This window comes from Lithobates pipiens, unplaced genomic scaffold (genome assembly GCF_037356315.1).
Source record: "Lithobates pipiens isolate NorthernLeopardFrog02 unplaced genomic scaffold, aLitPip1_a1.2 Scaffold_25, whole genome shotgun sequence".
Taxonomy (NCBI): Eukaryota; Metazoa; Chordata; class Amphibia; order Anura; family Ranidae; genus Lithobates; species Lithobates pipiens.
Genome location: NW_027507787.1, coordinates 131,513,498 through 131,534,134, shown reverse-complemented (window position 1 = coordinate 131,534,134; position 20,637 = coordinate 131,513,498). Strand labels below are relative to the sequence as shown.

Below are 20,637 nucleotides of genomic sequence, written 5' to 3'. Positions count from 1 at the left end.
ACCCCAAACACACTGCTAAAGCAACACTTGAGTGGTTTAAGGGGAAACATGTAAATGTGTTGGAATGGCCTAGTCAAAGCCCAGACCCACAATCCAATAGAAAATCTGTGGTCAGAGTTAAAGATTGCTGTTCACGAGCGCAAACCATCCAACTTGAAGGAGCTGGAGCAGTTTTGTAAGGAGGAATGGGCAAAAATCCCAGTGGTAAGATGCAGCAAGCTCATAGAGACTTATCCAAAGTCCCTTGGAGCTGTGATAGCCGCAAAAGGGGGCTCTAACAAGTATTTAGGGGGTGAATAGTTATGCACATTGACTATTTGTTTCACACAAAAAAAATCTTCAAATTTGTGGGCATGTTTTGTAAATTAAATGATGCAAATCCTCAAACAATCCATGTTAATTCTGGGCTGGGAAGCAACAAAACATGAAAAATGCTAAGGGGGGGGTGAATACTTCTGCAAGGCACTGTATATCTTCACTTTCAGGCTATTACAGTGAGCGTGGTTCAGACTATTTAAGGCCTCTTTACTGTAAATATCCAACTTCATTCTATAGGCAGATGCATGATATGAATATCCTGAGCAGTCAGTGTATAGCCATATTTTGCAGAGATATACTATATTGTCAAAAGTATTAGGCCACCTGCCTTTACATGCACATGAACTTTAATGACATACCAGTCTTAGTCCGTAGGGTTCAATATTGAGTTTCTCCCACCCTTTGCAGCTATAACAGCTTCAACTCTTCTGGGAAGGCTGTCCACAAGGTTTAGGAGTGTGTGTATGGGAATGTTTGGCCATTCTTCCACAAGCTCATTTGTGGCTTACAGTCTCCGCTCAAATTCACCCCAAAGGTGTTCTATCTGGTTGAGGTCAGGACTGTGCAGGCCAGTCAAGTTCCCTCATCCCAAACTTGCTCATCCATGTCTTTATGGATCTGTGAACTGGTCCAAATCATTTGCTGGAGGGGGGATTATGGTGTGGGGTTGTTTTTCAGGGGTTGGGCTTGGCCCCTTAGTTCCAGTGAAGGAAATTCTTCAGGCATCAGCATACCAAGACATTTTGGACAATTTCATGCCCCCAACTTTGTGGGAATAGTTTGGGGATGGTCATTTCCTGTTCCAACCTGACTGTGCACCAGTGTACAAAGCAAGATCCATAAAGACATGGATGAGCGAGTTTGGGGTGGAGGAACTTGACTGGCCTGCACAGAGTCCTGACCTCAACCCAACAGAGCACCTTTGGGATGAATTTGAGCGAAGTCTGCAAGCCAGGCCTTCTCATCCAGCGTCAGTGCCTGACCTCACAAATGTCATAACACAGAGCCAGTAAGTTTTATGTCACTTGCGACTGACAATTTGTGCCAATACAGAATTCTGATAAGTCCCGAATTGTTTTGTGTTGGTCATGAAACTCCAGGTAAAGAAATTATTAATTATACAAGATGATTTTTTTAACAGTTCTTTTCACCCTTAATTACCAACATTGTTTTACAGCTCTACTTGGATTTATTTTAAATGGCATAACAATCGCTTCATTTTACAAAATAAGAGAGCTCAGGACACCTAGCAACCTGCTCATAATAAGCCTAGCAGTGGCAGACACAGGATTGTGCATCAATGCTTTTGTCGCTGCTTTTTCCAGCTTCTTGAGGTAAAATAAACAATAATGACAGATTTGCAGTGTTACTATTACTATTAAGAGCTTCTTGCATCATTATGTTTCAAATTGATCTAAATGGAGTATATTTACAACATAGCTGTGAATTTTGCAACATGTGGCGATATATTAGTATACCATTTTGAATGCTAAACTGTAACTGTAACTAGACCCTAAAAGAAAAATTGTAGCTTACCAGCTTACTTAGCATATGTGATGGTTGCATTAGTTTTCTTGTTTCCATTTTGTATTTCTTTATTTTCATGTGGTTATTGGCGGATAACATACATCCTGTCTCAGGGTAGCTATATTCACTCCATCACTGCATCTATGGAGGAACAATGTAGCCATCCCTGGACAGCAATATAGCCAGTAAGTGGAAAGGGTAGTGTTAAATGGACGATTAGGTGGACTTTACATAAGTGACTAACAATTTTAAAACATGCAGAACTGGAAACACAAGTGTGCAGGCAGGGTTGACTGCACACTTCCTTTTACCACATAAAGACAGAAGAAACCTGGACAATGGTTTCATCTTCAGGAGTTAGTTCTTAGCCCTTGTACACACGGTCGGACATTCCGACAACCAAATCCGTCGGATTTTGTCCGAAACTGTTGCATACACACAGTCGGACAAAGGTTGTCAGAAAATCCGATCGTACTTAACGTGATGACGTTATTTCGTTAGGACGGGACTACATTCAGGCTAGTAGCCAATAGCTTTGGTCTAGGAATGTGATCTGAGCATGCGTGGCACTTTGTCCGATCGGAATTCTCTACACATGATCGGACAAAGTCTGCTCGGATCATGTTGTCGGAAAATTTTATAGCCCAGCTGGAAAACTTGGTCCGTGGGATACTCTGACGGAAGCAGTCCGATGGAGCCCACACACTGTCGGATTATCCGACAACACGGTCCTATCAGACATTGTCCATCGGAATGTCCGACCGTGTGTACAAGGGCTTACATGTTTCAGCTTACACAGTCTTAATTGTACCCATAACTATGATTAGGAGAAGTCCAGCCTGAACTTTTTAGGCTGGACGTCTCCTATGGGTCACAGGAGGGCAATTAGTTTTGCACTCCTGTGACCCGTTTTCAGTGGCGAACGGTCTGAAGTTGGCTCTCCACTGACGTCACTGTTATCAGTCAAGGTATTGTGTCATCCTGACTTCCCAAGTCTGGATCCGCCAGCTGCCTTGACTGATGGCAGTCTCAGTGAGCCGCTGAGATGGCCGCTCCCCATCCCTCCACAACTCATCGCTCCAATGACCATGGAGGAGCAGAGCAGGAGAGATGCTGACTGACAGGCAGCAGCTCTCTGCTTGGGGAACTGAGAGAACCAAGAAATCTGTGGTGTTTGATGGCTCAGTTCTCAATGAAGAGATGCTGGGGGACAGCTGCAGCATTAGTCTGATGTTGCATCCACCTAGGTAAGTATGAATATAAAAAAAAACATACTTCTCTTTTAAGACTGTGTAAGCTGAAACATGAAAATGTCTTTCTGTAATGGATTCTACCCTGTTGTGAACAAAAGGACTAACCTCTGAAGATGAAACCACGGTGGAGACCACGGTGGAGACCACGGTGGAGACCACGGTGGAGACCACGGTGGAGACCACGGTGGAGACCACGGTGGAGACTTTCTTCTTTCTGTATGTACTAACAATTTAAAGCCTGACTCCAGCTAATACTTATTAAGCAGCTACAGTAATTATTTTTTTCTTTTGGGATAAAGGTATTACATAAATGAATAAAAGCTAACTGTAAGCACCCCTGTCAGTGGTAAATGGTTTGTCTCATCCTTCTAACTGTGGCCCTTGCTGGACAGCTTGGACAGCTTGGACAGTTGTTTGGTCAGGAAGCTGAAAAACAACAGACTTCCTGAAGGTAAATACACTAGGTTACAGGTGGAACAAAGAAAAGCAAACACTTCTCTGTAAATGCTAGAGAGTTTCATATAAGTCATTTTTTTATTTTGTCCATAGTGTTACTTTAAATTTATACACCAGGGTTTCTCAACCAGGGTTCCATGGAACCCTAGGTGTCCTTCAGAGGTTGCTAGGGGTTCCTTGAGCAATGTGCAATTTCTGCCTCTTTGATAAGTTCCCACTGACACCATCGATCTTTTCAGCCATATGTAAGGGGGTAACTCTTCCCAGTGATCACACGTGTAAGCAGCATTCTTCCCACTGACCATCGCACTAATTTATCATGAGTTGTAGATATTGTAATTTTTTTCAAGGGGTTCCTTGAGACCGAAAAGTTGATTCAAGGGTTCCTCTGTGTCCAAAAGTTTGAGAAAGCCACCTTGTATATACTGATGAGATGAGTATGTTAGCCAGGCACAATATGTTGAGACAAAGTTGAGAGGTTTCACAAAACCCCAAATTATAAGGAAGGGACGTACCATGTGCTATGAATTACAGTGCTGGTTGTGCCCATGACAGTTCATGTAAAATTGTATAATACTCAGTAATTTCAGCTTCTAAATTTTGCCATTATGTACAGTCGGCACTGAAGAGAAAGTTAAAAGGTAAGTTCACCTTTTGTACACCAATATAGCATTCATGTACCTTTTTGGTACAGTCACTTACTTTGCTTGTGCTCATCCATGAATCCAGACGTTTCCATTAGTAATGTATTCTTCCTCATAGACTGTAGGTCAGGACACAGGAAGGAGTTGACCAGATGATCTCATTAGCACACACCCTGCATCATCCAACCTCCCATTCCCAGGTGAATGTTTTTTTAACCACTTGCCAATCAACTCACGCAGCACGGCGGGGGACCCAATGCGCGATGAAGAAATTTGTGTTTTAAAAATATTTTTGGGGATATTTATTATAGCAAAAAAGTAAAGACGTTTGTGTTTTTTTTTTCAAAATTGTCGCTCTTTTTTTTGTTTATAGCGCAAATAAAAACCGCAGAGGTGATCAAATACCACCAAAAGAAAGCTCTATTTGTGGGGAAAAAAAAGGATGCAAATTTAGTTTGGGTAGAGTATTGCATCAGTTAAAGCGACAAAGTGCCAATTTGCAAAAGGTGCTCTGGTCAGGAAGGGGGTAAAATCTTTGAGGGCTGAAGTAGTTAAATGAAATGCATTCAGAGATCATTATTCTCACTAAATACACAATATGCAATCAGATAGCATATTGCTGCAAAATGCACAATAAAAAACACACAACCGACAAAAAGCCAAAATGGCGTTTTAACCACATGAAGCCAACAGGTTGCCCTATGCGTTTCACAGGAAAAACAAGCCACAAAACATGCGCTCCCACTATACTAGATGTGAATGGGGCCTGAAAGTGAAATTGGTGCAGTAACACAAGAACAATGAGGCTCCATTCACATCTGTGCATTTCCATGCATTTCAAAAATGCACCGCACCAAAAATCGAGGTAAAAAAAAAGCACTAAGCTCCACTCTAAAAAAAAGTTCTGAAGCTTCTTTGGGGCAATTGCTGTGTGTAGGGCACCCCATTCAGGTGGATGATCTGCCCTATGTGTGATGAGTGAAAATGCTCAAACACCTCCCATCCGCTAAAAAAAATTATATACGTTGGAATGCGAGTTCCCGCTGTGCAAAGATGTGAACAAGGCTTGACAACTGGGCGTTTCTGTCTACTCCCTCCTGTTTCACTATGCAATCTGATTGTATATTTAATGAGAAGGGTGATCACTGATTGCACTTCATTTAAAAAAATATGCACCTGGGAATGGGAGGATGGATGATGCAGGGGGTGTGCTAATGATGTCAGCTGGTCAACTCCTTCCTGTGTCATGATCTCTAGTCTGTAAGGAAGAAAGACATTACTAATGGAAACAATTGGATTCATGGATGAGCGCAAGAAAAGTAAGTGACTGTAGATTTAATGGAAAGCATTGACATTTTTGCAAAAAATTCTATATTGGTGCATAAGGGAGCTGGAATTTAGAAAAAAAGTGTACAAAAGGTGAACTTACCCTTTAACACCTTTTTGCCACTTGACCTCTGGAAGGTTTTAGCCCCTTCATGACCAGACCATTTTTTGCTATTCAGCACTCTGCTACTTTAATTGCTCGGTCATGCAATACTGTACGCAAATGTCAAAAATCTTTTTTTTTCACACAAATAGAGTTTTCTTTTAGCAGTATTTGATCACCATTGTGGTTTTTATTTTTATTATATAAATAAAAAAATGGCGAACATTTTGAAAAATAAAGGATAAAACATCCAATTAATCAAATATTTTTATACATTTAGGCAGAAATACAGTCTACTACATGTTGCAAGTTCTGGCAGTGATCAAGGGCTGATCCTGCCAACACTGCATTTTTGGGGAAACTATACTATTGAGGACACAAGTATACAGTAGTTTTGATTGTGATTAAGATACTGATCCATACCGATACTATACTTGTAATAGTGGTGATCTGGTGCTAATTCACACTAGCTGGGAGGGACACTAACTGACTGATATTGACGTTGCTAGTGACATTAATACAGTGATCAGTGATAATACTGTACACTGACACTGTATTAATGGTACTGACTGTGTGACAGGGGGGCAATCAAGGGTTTAATGGTGTGCCTAACAAGTGTATGCATGTGTGTAGACCAGGCAGGGATGTGGAATTCCCTTTCACAGGTGGTGGTCCCAGTGGAGGGCATTGATAGTTTCAAGAAAGTATTAGATAAGCACTTAAACGACCGTAACATACAGGGATATACAGTGTAATACTGACATATAATCATACACATAGGTTGGACTTGCTCCAAAAAGAAAAAATAGTAAAATGTATAAAAATTTAATAAAAATGACTCAATATCAATGATCAATGATACCAGGCCCAAACTGGACCTGCATTCTTATAACCTATAAGGTTAATGCTAGATAGGAAACCAAATTGCCTAACTGATAATAAAAGTGTATTATACAGAAATTATAAGGTTAAGGTAAAATTAATCCTCAAATACATAAATCTACAGGAGCTGTCCCTGGCTGCATAAAGCCTCAGGACTCAACCAGAACCTGAATTAAAAAGCAGTGCCATAATGTAGCTGCACAACATGAATTAGTAGTCACTAATAAAACAATTTAGGTCAAGGTCTATATTCATTCCATTGTGGCTTAATGTGTTGGTCAAATATATCTACTGAGTTTCATTTTTTTACAACTCATGGACCAGATTACTGCCCCTCTATGAAGGGTGGATCTTGTCTATCCCCCAAAACTTCAATCCTGATGGATCCCTACCATGCTTTAATCTAAAATGTAATGAGACACTATGATCCTTATAGCCAATCAGAATATTATAGATACGCTCAGAGACCCTTTTCCCCAATGTTCTTTTAGTCCTACCCATATACATTAACTGCAGGGGCACTGAAGGTCATATATTACATGGGTGGATACACACAAAATAAATTTAATCTCAAATTCCATATTATTGGCCGTAGATCTAAAACTACTAAGGCCCCTAACATGGGTATACACCTGTTGGCATGCCTTACATTTCCTGCAGGCATAAAAGCCTGCTTGATCCCAGAACACATGAGGTGGGAGGGTTCAAAACCTTTTTTACCCCTTTTATCCCCAAAAGCTGCCATCCTTCTATAAATAAAAGGAGGAAAATCTGGGAGTACACTGGACAGTATTTTATCCATTTTAAGAATACTCCAATGCCTTCTGAAAATAGATTCTACATCCCTAAATTATTCATAAAAGTTGCTAATAAAACCCCATTCATGTTTCCTATCATCATTTTTTTTTCTTTAGGGACAAGGCAAGTATTCTGTGTAGCCGTTCCAACGTCATGTATCACCTTATCCAGACATTGCAAATTATAGCCCTTTTGAACGTGCCAAGTCTTAATCTGTTGTGATTGTGTGGCATAGTCTACATCTGAGGAGCAATTCCTGTGGATACATGTAAACTGACCTGACTGCTACATAGCCATAATGGATGGTTCCCACTATTAATAGGGGTATAACAATTACGGTCAGTTGGCTTGAAATACGCCTTGGTACACAATCCATTTTGATTTCTCATAATTGTTACATATAAATAATTGATTCACTGCTCCAATTAAATTGCAACTTGATATTCTTAGTAGTGGTATTCAACCATACCGAGAACTCAATTAATGAGGCATCTGACCCTTGCCATATGAAGAACAAATCATCTATATAGCGTTGGTAAAAGACTAGTTCATCCCTCCTCCGAGCATAAATCCATTTGTCTTCCCATTTGCTCATAAACAAATTAGTGAGGCTTGGTGCAAATGTAGCACCCATCGCTACACCTCGTCTCTGACTATAGAATTTGCCAGCATACCAATAATAGTTATGGGAAAGGCAAAACTCTAAGCCCTTGTACACACGGTCGGACAACCAAATCTGTTGTATTTTGTTAGACGGATTTTGTCCGAAACTGTTGCATACACGCGGTCGGACAAAGTTGTCGGAAAATCCGATTGTACATAACGTGATGACGTTATTTCGTTATGACGGGACTACGTTCAGGCTAGTAGCCAATAGCTTTGGTCTAGGAATTTGATCTGAGCATGCGTGGCACTTTGTCCGTCGGAGTAGGCTACACATGATCGGAGTATGTCCGATCGGAGCATGTTGTCGGGAAATTTTATAGACAAGTTGGAAAACTTGGTCCATCGGATATTCAGACGGAAACAGTCCGATGGAGACCACACGCAGTCGGATTATCTGACAATACGGTCCGATCAGACACATTCCGTCGGAATCTCCGACCGTGTGTACAAGGGCTAAGACCATTCTGAGGATTTTTTTCTGAATAAAGGGGATATCCTCCTTTTGGCTGATTGCCCAATTCAGAGCTAGTAATGCATTATCGTGCTGAATAATTGTGTACAGAGATGATACATCAGCCGTTACTAAGTATACCTCAGCATTTTCAGGAAAAGTTACTTCTTGAATAGTTGTAAAAAGTTATTAGTATCTTTCAGATAAGTCTTCGTACAGGACACGCTCATCTGCAAGAAGTGGTCTAGATATTGACCAATTCTTCTTGTTACCAAGTCAATCCCATTTACTATGAGTCTAGCTGGTGGCTTAACTGAATCCTTATGTATCTTCAGTTTGCAAAGTGCAGTATGCAAAATTTAATAAAGTGCACAAAGGGTAAAAGCACTTACAAGATCATTGAGTGTTTAAAGAGGAAGTAAACCCTAATGAGTTTACTTCCTCTTTCATTCCCTGTAAAGGCAAAGCATAATGGACTACTATGCATCGCATAGCAGTCCATTATGTGTCACTTACCTGACACAGGAGCCAGCGATGTCACCGCTGTCCTCTGTAGTTCCGAGCATCCATCTTCTTGGTGGGTCTCCGTGGGTCACGCTGCTCCGGTGCTGTGATTCGCCAGAGCAGCGATGACGTCACTCCCGCGCATGCGCACGGGAGCCGAGACTCACGGCATTGCCGTCATCGACGATGCCCCGCTCAGTGCGCCTGCGCGCCTCTGTCTACGGCGCATGCGCCATAGATAGCGATGCCCGTCTTCGGGGCAAATATCTCCTAAACCGTATAGGTTTGGGAGATATTTCTTGGACCTACAGGTAAGCCTTAATCTAGGCTTAGCTGTAGGTCAAAGTGGTTTGTAAGGGTTTACAACCACTTTAAAAACAGGATAAAATCAGGAGTGTTCATCTGTAGCATGTATCCATCCTCAGAATGGTGGTAGAGAGCAGTGTAGAGCTGTCCAGCAGTTGTAAAGCGTTCTCATACACGCTGGAAATAGGAGGCAGTAGGGAAGCCTGTGTTCACTATGTGGCACATGAGGCTGATGACATCAGTGGGGAGAAAGGGATGGTAACTCGTTTTGGAGCATGCGCGGCTCCTTCTTCAGACCGCTGAAGCTCCCTACTGATGCCACCAGCCTCATGTGTTCCGCAGTGAACACAGGCTTCCCTGCTGTCTCCTCTCTCCAGCCTGTAAGAGAATGCTTTACAGCTGCTGGATGGCTCTACACTGCTCTCTACCTCTGTGCCAAGGATGGACACATGCCACAGATGAGGACTCCTGATTTTATCATGTTTTTTAACACTCAGCGATCTTGTGCTTTTAACCCTTTGTGCACTTTATTAAATTTTGCATACTGCACTTAGAGGTGCCTTTCTTTTCCTTTTTATATCTTCAGAGTTGCTTCTCCTCTAACCAAAATGCTGCCAGAAGTGCCATCTCATAACTATCATCCCTCGGACCAGCTATCCACATCCTCCAGAGTGCGCTTATCTCCTTTCTGTTCTAAAATTTTAATAGGACAGCGATTTTTTTTTTTTCTTTTAAAAAATACTTCAGATTTACAATAATCTTGTATATATATTGCCTATGATTATGGACACACATTTGAAAAGTATTTTTATTATTTCTAAAGAATTTTTAGCATGATATCCTATTTTTTCTTTGGAGCTGTTCAGGACATTTGATTTGGGATTGGTACAATAGTTGGACATAATAAATAAAGACTGAATACTAGGCAAATATACAGTATAAGGTACAAATGAATGCAGCTTTTTCATCAGTAAATGTATTTTTTTAAATGCAAGCAGTCTAAGTACCTGAATATGACTTGTTATCAACCCTTTGAAGTCTACTGTACACCAAAGCTCAGACAAGGGGGTGAAGAAGCAAGCTAGGAAGCTACACAGGAGAAGTGCCAAAGCATGCTGATAGATAGAAGGAGCAGAAAGAAGAACTCTGTGTGCTGTTTTTCTTATCACTGTCCAGTCACATGGTGTGGAGAAGGCCTGGAAGTACAACTGCAGCAACAAAAGATCAGGTTCCCTCTCCCTGGATACCCTTACTGGACTCCCTGACTTACGTATTTGCTCACAGCTCTTGTTCTGATGACAACAAAAACATTTTATGTCTCAATAATCAGCAGGACAAATAGAGAGGGTTAATCACAGACAGCAATAAAATAGGATAGGGGTTCTAACCCTTTCCTACTCTATTCAAAACTGAAATAAAAGTTTTGGCTATAGATATTTTACACTTAAACATAGTAGAGCAGATAATATACTTGAATCTATCCAACAATACTTATACTGTGAATTACCTCTAACCTGTTCCTATTGTATTTATTGTGCTGAAAATGTTGATAAAATGACTCACACCTGTACCCCTTCGCCCAGCAGCCACCATCCATAGACTCCCCAGCATCTGGCATCAATAGGTCTCAAGAAACATTATACCCCCTCCCCCCCCACCACCAGAAACAGTAGACTACCCCCCACAACAATTGGTCCTCCAGAAGCTAGCAAAAAAAAGACTCCCCTCACAACAGTATACCCCCAGCAACATGAGCTCCCTCCCCCTCCAGCAACAATAGACACTCCAGCATGCCAGAGCGCCCCTTGCCAGTACATAGATTCAGTGATGGAGGTTTCAGAACTGCATACCACTGCATTCCAACTGAAAACAAGCCCTAAGAACAACAATCAGGCCAAATTGTGGCTATGTTGTGTGAATGCATGCCTCAATAAAGCAGGGTACATAGCCAAGTAACTACACAATCAATAAGTTCAGCATTGGCAGACTATTTGTATCAATGTCATAGTGAAAATATCCATCTTTACTACTACAATCAAATACCACTAAAATATTACAGTTTCCAAATATAATAATCAGACTGCTACAGTTGTGCCTCTGTTTGCCAATTTCCACAGCTGATAATTATTCTGCGTCTTACAATTGTAGGCCTGTTGTCATAACACAAATCTAAATAGCCAATTTCAAACACAGCTATTTCTGAATACAATTGTTACTGCAGCCAAAAGTCTGGCATACACTCAAGTTAGTAGTTCACTGAGAGCTTCGTAACTAGACAGAAAATATTGTATAAACTTGCAGATTGGCTCTGAGCTCAGTATATACAGGTAACTGCTTCCATTTAGCCTTTTTCTGAGTTTTGTTATTGATACATATTGCAGTATTTTACAATAACAATTGTATTTTATTTTACATTGTAAACACCCTTTTAACAGATATTGGCCCTATGGATCAGAAGGCTGTCAGATTCATGGATTCCAGGGATTTGTTGCAGCTCTGTCAAGTATCAGTTCATGTGCTGCAATAGCATGGGACCGCTATCACCAATATTGTACTCGTAAGTATTAGGTTTAAAACAACACCCAACTGTTACAGCCCAGCTTTGCACCTAATGCAATATACAGTAAACCCTAGAAAATAAACAGTAACATTGAGCACTTAAAATAATGGTACTTGAGATTTAAAGTGAATTTGTACTTTTTGCCTCTCTATGATGTGCTAAACTAGGCCAATCTCTACCAGCAGATTTTCAGTGTGATGGCCATGCCTGCTCTGTAGCTTCACAAGGGGTTCTACAGGGCCATCTCCTGAGGTAGGAGACACTTAGGAGATGGCCCCATAAATCCCTATGGGAAACTGCTACACAGGAAAGGCCAGCATGTTGAAGATCTCTGAGCTGGATGTAAACACTGCAGGTATGATTGCAATATAAGAAGATAAAAATAAAGTACAGGCATTTATAATCACTGAATCTTTAATGAAGAAACAATATCGGTGATGTGGAATGTAAAAACACCCCAGAGTTTGGAGCTGACCGTTGAGCTGTGTCATTTAAAGGGCAAGTTCACCTTTGTACACTTTTTTTCTTCTAAATTCCAGCTCCTCTATGCACCAATATAGCATTCATATACTTTTTTTTTTTTGCAAAAATATCAAAGCTTTCCATTAAATCTACAGTCTCTTACTTTGCTTGTGCTCATCCATGAATCCAGATGAAGGAGTTGACCACCTGTCCTCATTAGCACATACCCTGCATCATCCACCCCCCCCCCCCCCCCCCATTTCTAGGTGCACCTTTTTTAAAATGAAATGCAATCAATTAGTGGTCAGCTTTGATATTTTTGCAAAAAAAGTATACATGATTGCTATATTGATGCATAGGGGAGCTGGAATTTTGAGGAAAAAAAGTGTACAAAGGTGAACTTACCCTTTAAAGCCTGCACTGGTGCACCGAACCTGCTCACCCAAAGTGTTTTAAACTGCACATATGGAAAGGTATCTTCACAGTAAAAGCTTTGAAAATGTGGAATAGACTTCCCAGAAGGTAGTCCTGCCCAGCACAGTTGATTATTTAAAAAAAGAGCTGTATGCATTCCTAAATTCACTGAATATAACTGCTATCAGAGATTGTTGATTGGGGAATATCCTGTTGCATTGGGGTATTAGGAAGAATTTTTTTTTCCATGCTGGAGCAAATTAAACCAAGTTTTTATGTTTTTTTTTTTTCCTTCCGCTGGTTCAACTGTAGGTATTGGGGCTTTTATTGGTTAAACAAGATGGACCTTGACTAACTATGTACAGAGTGCAGGGGTCAGGAGTGTATAATGTGCTTGTGCACAGCAACCCTAAAATTTATTCCAACCCTTTTATTTATACAACAGCAGTACTCTCTAAGGCCGCGTACACACGCGGGGACTGTTCGCCCAACTTTGTCCGCTGAACAGTGTTTCGGCGGACAGTCCGCTCGTGTGTGGGCTTTCAGCGGACAGTCCGCTGAACAAGGTTTTTCGGAAATTCCGAAAAACTGTCCGCTGAAACTTTGTTTCAGCGAACAGTCCCCTCGTGTGTAGGCTTGTTCGTCAAACTAAGTTCCGCGCATGCTCAGAAAGGATTTACACGCCGAAAGTTATAATGCAGTGTATAGGACGTCGTATTTTTCATCCCGTCGTACGTGCCGTTCACGTCATCGCGCACGGTTTCAGCAAACTGTTCGTTCGTCGTGTGTGGCCATGTCCGTCCATGCTAATTTTGAGCAGACTGTTTGCTGAAACTGTTTGACGGACAAAGTTGGGCGAACAGTCCCCGCGTGTGTACGCGGCCTAAGAGACTTTTTAACAAAGCACCGTACCCAAAGTGGCTGAAGAACTGGTGTAGTAAGGAGGGGTTTGGGTTCCTGGAGGACTGGGCCAAATTCTCAGTCGATAACCGGTACTATAGAAGGGACAGACTGCACCTAAATGAGGAGGGTGCAGATCATCTGAGAATGAAGATGGCTGAAAAGTTAGAGGGGTTTTAAAAACAGGCAATGGGGGAGGGTCCAGAGGTAGAGATAGTCAACGCGGAATATATTCCAGAGGGTAATATTGGGGGCATTAGTGGTAGGTTGACCAAAGCACTTAAACCCAAGGTAAGTATAGTAACAAGTCCTAGTTGCAATCTCGGAACACTCAACAGGAGGATAATAGGTGACCGGTCTAAACTACGTGGCATGTTCACCAATGAAAAATTGAGTAAGCTGCGCTAGATCATAAACCCACATAAAATTCAATGAAGTAAAAAACATTAGACAAAATTTCAACAATAATGTGCAAAATTAGGCCTATTACCCCTAGTCCTAAAGAATAAGGGTTATAGGATAATTGATCACAGTGAACAACGAAAAAAGAAGAACAACAAAAAAATATTAAACAAAATAGTGAATACCTAATGTGTAATTATATAAACATTTAAATTCCAACAGAGCCCAATATAGATGAAATCGTCAAATCTTCTACTGTGTAGCAAGTGCTTGATCCACCACCATACAGCCAAAATTACTCCTTACCAGAATTTCATGACCCCCCACTACAGAGGGTCACCAACAGCATGTAACAATAGATATCTCCCACTTCAAAAGGGTCTCAGCTGTTCTCCTCCCTCCACCGATATCATGACCAGGTTGTCAAACAAGTATCTTTAGTTATCTCCCATATATTAGGTCATATGTGCCAATTCCATGCAAAAGAAATGAAGCTCCAATAGTGTAAAACCTTTTAATATAACTCAAACATAAAAATAGAAATGCACTTACAAAGCACAAAGGAAAGATCAGCCTTAAGTCCGATGCGCCGGCCGGATGCAAACAGACAAACTCCTCGTTCCTGGGTACAATTCCTTCGTAAGGGGTGACGTCAGCGCATCGCTCAGCCCAATGTTCACCAATGCCAGGAGCCTGGTGGACAAGATGGGTGAATTAGAGATACCATTGTGCGAGGAGGATTTGGATTTTATCGGAATTTCAGAGACCTGGTTCAACAGCTCTCATGATTGGCTGGAAAAACATTCAAGGGTATACCCTTTATCGCAAGGATAGAGAGGGTACAAAAGGGGGAGGAGTATGCCTATATATCAAGAATAATTTACAAGTGAATGTGAGAGATGACATCACTAAGGGAGCTAGGGAGGAGGTGGAACCCTTATAGGTAGAGCTCCAAAGGGATGAAGCTAAGGAGAAAATAATACTGGCAGTATGCTATAGGCCCCTTAACCTAAGGGAGGAAGGGGAGACTGATCTGCTATCACAATTTGGGTTAGCAACTAGGATGGGAAGTGTTATTATAATGGGGGATTTTAATTATCCAGACATAGACTGGGCGGAGGGAACCGCACATTCATCTAAGGCTCGCCAGTTCCTAAATGTCTTGCAGGACAATTTTATGGGTCAGATGGTAGACGTACCAATTAGAAATAAAGCGTTACTGGATCTACTGATTACCAACAATACAGACCTGATCATGGATGTAGAAATACAGGGGAATTTAGGGAACAGCGATCACGGGTCAATTGGCTTCCGTATAAATCACACAACTAGGAAACATCAAAAGAGCCAACTTCCCTAAGCTACAAACCTTACTAGAAGACATAAATTGGGATAAAATCTTAGGAACAAAGAACACGGAGGAGAGATGGGTTTGCTTTAAGAGCATATTAAATAAGGGCATTAGCCAATGCATCCCATTGGGTAATAAATTTAAAAGAGCGAACAAAAGTCCTGGATGGCTTAACTCCAATGTAAAAATGCATAAAAAAGCGGTGAAGGCATTCAAAAAATACAAGTTTGAGGGATCATCATCATCAGCATTCAGACTTTATAAAGAATGCAATAAGAAATGTAAGGGTGCAATAAGGACGGCTAAGATTGAACATGAAAGACACATAGCAGAGGAGAGCAAAAAAAATCCCAACAAAAGTATGTAAATAGTAAAAAAGGAGGACAGACCATATTGGCCCCATTAAGAATGAGGAAGACATCTGGTTACAAAGGATGGGGAGATGGCGAAGGTACTGAACTTATTCTTCTCCTCAGTTGTCACGAGGGTATCGGGGGGCTTCAGTAACCAAAACTGCAGTTTTTATCCTCAAGACACATCACAGGAAGCACCTCCATGGTTAACAGAGGACAGAATTAAAATTAGACTTGGTAAACTTAACATTAACAAACCACTGGGACCAGATGGCTTGCACCCAAGGGTACTTAGGGAACTGTCAAGTAATTGCCAGACCATTGTTCCTAATTTTTACTGACAGTCTACTGACTGGAATGGTACCAGCTGATCAGAGAAAAGTCAATATTTAAAAAGGGCCCAAAATACATCCCTGGGAATTACAGACCAGTTAGCCTAACATCAGCAGTATGTAAACTCTTGGAGGGGATGATAAAGGACCATATACAAGATTTTAGTAATGAGAACGGTATCATTAGCAGTAATCGGCATGAATTCATGAAGGATCGTTCTTGCCAAATCAATCTACTAACCTTCTTTGAGGAGTTGAGTTGCCAGATAGATAAAGGAAGGCCCATAATCTGGATTTTGCAAAAGCATTTGACACAGTTCCCCATAAACCTTTGCTGTACAAAATAAGGTCTGTTGGCATGGACCATAGGGTGAGTACATGGATTGAAAACTGGCTACAAGGGCGAGTTCAGAGGGTGGTGATAAATGGGGAGTACACAGAATGGTCAGGGGTGGGTAGTGGGGTCCCCCAAGATTCTGTGCTGGGACCAATCCTATTTAATTTGTTCATAAACAACCTGGAGGATGGGGTAAACAGTTCAATCTCTGTATTTGCGGATGATACTAAGCTACACTGGGGGGGTGAAATCTAGGATGGAAAAGAACCTGAGGGTCCTAGTAGATGATAGGCTCAGCAATGGCATGCAATGCCAAGCTGCTGCTAACAAAGCAAACATATTGGTATGCATTAAAATGGGGATCAACTCCAGAGATAAAACGATAATTCTCCCGCTCTACAAGACTCTGATCCGGGCCACACCTGGAGTGTGCTGTCCAGTTCTGGACACCAGTCCTCAGGAAGGATGTACTAGAAATGGAGCAAGCACAAAGGGCAACAAAGCTGATAAAGGGTCTGGAGGATATTAGTTATGAGTAAAGGTTGCGAGCACTGAACTTATTCTCTCTGGAGAAGAGACGCTTGAGAGGGGATATGATTTCAATATACAAATACCATACTGGTGACCCCAGAATAGGGATAACACTTTTTCATAAAAGGGAGTTTAACGAGACTCGTGGCTACTCGAATTAAATTACTTGGAGGGTTCTTTACCGTAAGAGCGGCAAGGATGTGGAATTCCCTTCCACAGGCGGTGGTCTCAGCGAGGGGCATTGATAGTTTCAATAAACTATTAGATAAGCACCTGAACGACCGCAACATAGAGGGATATACAATGTAATACTGACATATAATCACACACATAGGTTGGACTTGATGGACTTGTGTCTTTTTTTCAACCTTCCTTACTATGTAACTAAAGAATTGTCTGAACACATCAGTCAGACAGCAAATATCTCCACTGCTCCTTCTGTGACTGACCGAAGCCTCAGCAATACGTTGTCCAGGACGACCAGTAAATTGTAACCTCCCAGGCTCTGGAAACGCATTGCACAAACCTTTCTACTAGGCCTCCCGAAGATGTTTCATCCTCTGCTCCCTCTTGGAAGGCTGGATAAGTTCTGTAACCTTACCCTTGTAACGTGGATCAAGAAGGGATGTCAGCCAGTAATGATCCCTCTCCTTGATACCACAGATCCAAAGGTGCTTTTGCAGGATTTGCAGGATCAGGGAGGCCATGCAGCAAAGGTTTGCTGAGGCATTCGGTCCGGAGTCCTCTGGGTCACTAAGGACGACATGATCCACAGCCACCTCCTCCCAGAGGGATGGAGCCAAATATAGGGCAATTGTAAAAGAAAACCTGTTAGAGTCTTCAAAAGGCTTGAGACTGGGGCAGAGGTTCACCTTTGCTGTGCTCTCATGTCTAGTGTAGTCAGTTTATAATAGGAAAGCAGAGTGACTGTCAGGAACACCAGGTATTTCACACAAAGGAAGCAATACAACAAGAACAGGATACATTTTCTTACATTTTCATACAAGTACTTGGTACAGCAGGCACCTATCAGGAATAAAACAGTTTGGGTTGACATATTCTTTAATACAAGGCACTCATTTTTGTTCAGCATTTTTGTTTCTGGGGACTGAAAATGATCCCTTGAAGACTGCTGCTGATGCTAAGTGCTAGGCTCCACCTCAATGCTGACACAATCCTCCTCCTCCTCTTCCTGTGGGAATTCTGTCTGGATAAATGGGGCCTTGAGGGGTAAGGAAGTCCTCTTCTTCCTCCCTTTGTTCTGCCTCAAGTGCCCTGTCCATTATTCTACGAAGTGTGTGCTCCAACAGGAAGACAAGAGGGACAGTATCACTGATGCATGCACTGTCACTGCTCACCATCCTCGTGGCCTCCTCAAATGGTGACAGGACAGTGCATACATCCTTGATCAGTAGCCATTGGCATGGTGAAAAAAAGCCAAGCTCCCTGACCCTGTCCTGGTGCCATACTCACACAGGTACTCATTGATGGCCCTCTGCTGCATGTGCAGCCGCTGCAGTATTGCCGATGTTGAGTTCCACCAGGTAGGCATGTCACAAATGAGGTGGTTCTTGGGCAGGTTGCATTTCTTCTGAAGGTCAGCCAGATGATCACTGGCATTATATGCCCGGCAGAAATGCCCACAGACTTTCCTGGCCTGCCTCAGGAGATCCTGTAAAGCCCAGGTACCTGCACCATCAAAATAAGGACGTGAGCCAAACAGGGAACATGGGTCAAGTGTCCCTGTCGAAGGGCGGAGAGGAGGTTGGTGCCATTGTTGCAAACCACCATTCCTGGCTGAAGTTGGCGTGGCGTCAACCACCTCTGCAGAGTTGATAGATTATTTGCCCTAGTGTGGCTCCTGTCCCCTAAGCAGACGAACTCAAGCACTGTATGGCATCTTTTTGCCTGAGTGCTTGCATAACCCCTTGAACGCCTACAGAGCACCACTGGTTCCAAGGACAAATCTGCAGAGGAAGAAGCCATAGAGGAAGAAGAAGAAGAGGAGGGGGTGCAGGAGAGAGGTGTGGCAGAATCACCACTACTAGCATTTTGGAGGCGTGGTGACGGAACAAGCTCCAACAATACTGCACCCTTTCCTGCATCCTTCTCAGCTGCCAGCAGAGTTACCCAGTGCACCGTGAAAGAAAGGTAACGTCCCTGTCCATGCCTGCTGGACCATGAACCAGTGGTAATATGCACCTTACCGCTGACTGCCCTGTCCAACGAGGCCAAGACATTGCCTTCCACATGCCGGTAGAGAGCCGGAATGGCCTTCCATGAAAAGAAATGATGTTTGGGAACCTGCCACAGAGGTACCGTACATTCTACAAATTCACAAAAGGTGGCAGAGTTTACCAGCTGAAAAGGCAGCAGTTGGAGTGATAGCAATTTAGCCAAGCTAGCATTCAGCCACTGAGAATGTGGATGGCTGGGACCGAATTTCTTTCACTGATTTAGGAACTGGGGTAGGGAAATTTGCCTGCTACAATCAGATGTTGGTGTAGCGATAGCACAGTGATGTAGTGGGTAGCACTCTCACCTAGCAGTGGAGTTTGCATGTTCTCCCTGTGCTTTCGTGGGTTTCCTCTGGGTACTCCAGTTTCCTCCCACACTCCAAAGGCGTTATGCACTCTACCAACTCTTCTGCATGTTGTGGATCAACACGGCCAGCTGCCAAAAAAAAGGACAAGCGTGCCCCACGGCCACATGCTGACGATGCACCGTGTCCATGACCAGCACTGTTGGCTGTAGACACAAAACCTGCTTACCCTCTTTTAGTGGCGTGTGAGCGTCTGCCTCTCCTTGACGGCCTTCTAGACATGCTATAAAATTTTATTAGCAAAACACCACCTGAAGTGTACTTGAAAACGTACACCAGGAATGGCCTGCAGTCAGATATTGGCTTGGTTAGACTAGCAGTAGATATATATGTAGGAGACTGTATATATATTTTATGCACTGCAGATCACTGAATTACCTACCTGCCTGCCTGAAAGTATATTTTAAAACGTATACCAGGAATGGCCTGCAGTCAGGTATAGTCTTGGCTAGACTGGAATGAAGTGGATATATATATGTAGGAGACTGTATATATATTTTATGCACTGCAGCTCATTGAATCACCTGTCTGCCTGCCTGAAAGTATATTTTAAAACATATACCAGGAATGGCCTGCAGTCAGATATAGGCTTGGTTAGACTAGAATGAAGTGGATATATATGTAGGAGACTGTATATATATTTTATGCACTGCAGATCACTGAATTACCTACCTGCCTGCCTGAAAGTATATTTTAAAACGTATACCAGGAATGGCCTGCAGTCAGGTATAGTCTTGGCTAGACTGGAATGAAGTGGATATATATATGTAGGAGACTGTATGTATATATATTTTATGCACTGCAGATCACTGATTTCACCTGTCTGCCTGCCTGAAAGTGTATTTGAAAACGTACACCAGGAATGGCCTGCAGTCAGATATAGGCTTGGCTAGACTAGAATGCAGTGGATATATATTTAGGAGCCTGTATATATATTTTATGCAATGTTGATCCTTGAATCGCCTGCCTGCCTACCTGAAAGTATATTTGAAAACATACACCAGGAATGGCCTGCAGTAAGACATAGGCATGGCTAGGCTAGAATGCAGTGGATATATATATGTAGGAGACTATATATGTAATGCACTGCAGATCACTTAATCATCTGCCTGTCTGCCTAAAAGTGTATTTGAAAAAGTACACCAGGAATGGCTTGCAG

At 42.2% G+C, this 20,637-nt stretch overlaps 1 protein-coding gene across 1 annotated transcript in view; it reads left to right on the top strand.

Moving 5' to 3' along the window:
• RGR (retinal G protein coupled receptor) overlaps nucleotides 1-20,637 on the top strand; it is a 46,860-nt gene that overhangs the window by 4,732 nt on the left and 21,491 nt on the right. Inside the window, exons 2-3 of the mRNA XM_077454887.1 lie at nucleotides 1,496-1,652; nucleotides 11,670-11,791. Of these exons, the coding sequence (XP_077311013.1) occupies nucleotides 1,496-1,652; nucleotides 11,670-11,791 (279 nt within the window). The remainder of the gene's footprint in view (nucleotides 1-1,495; nucleotides 1,653-11,669; nucleotides 11,792-20,637) is intronic.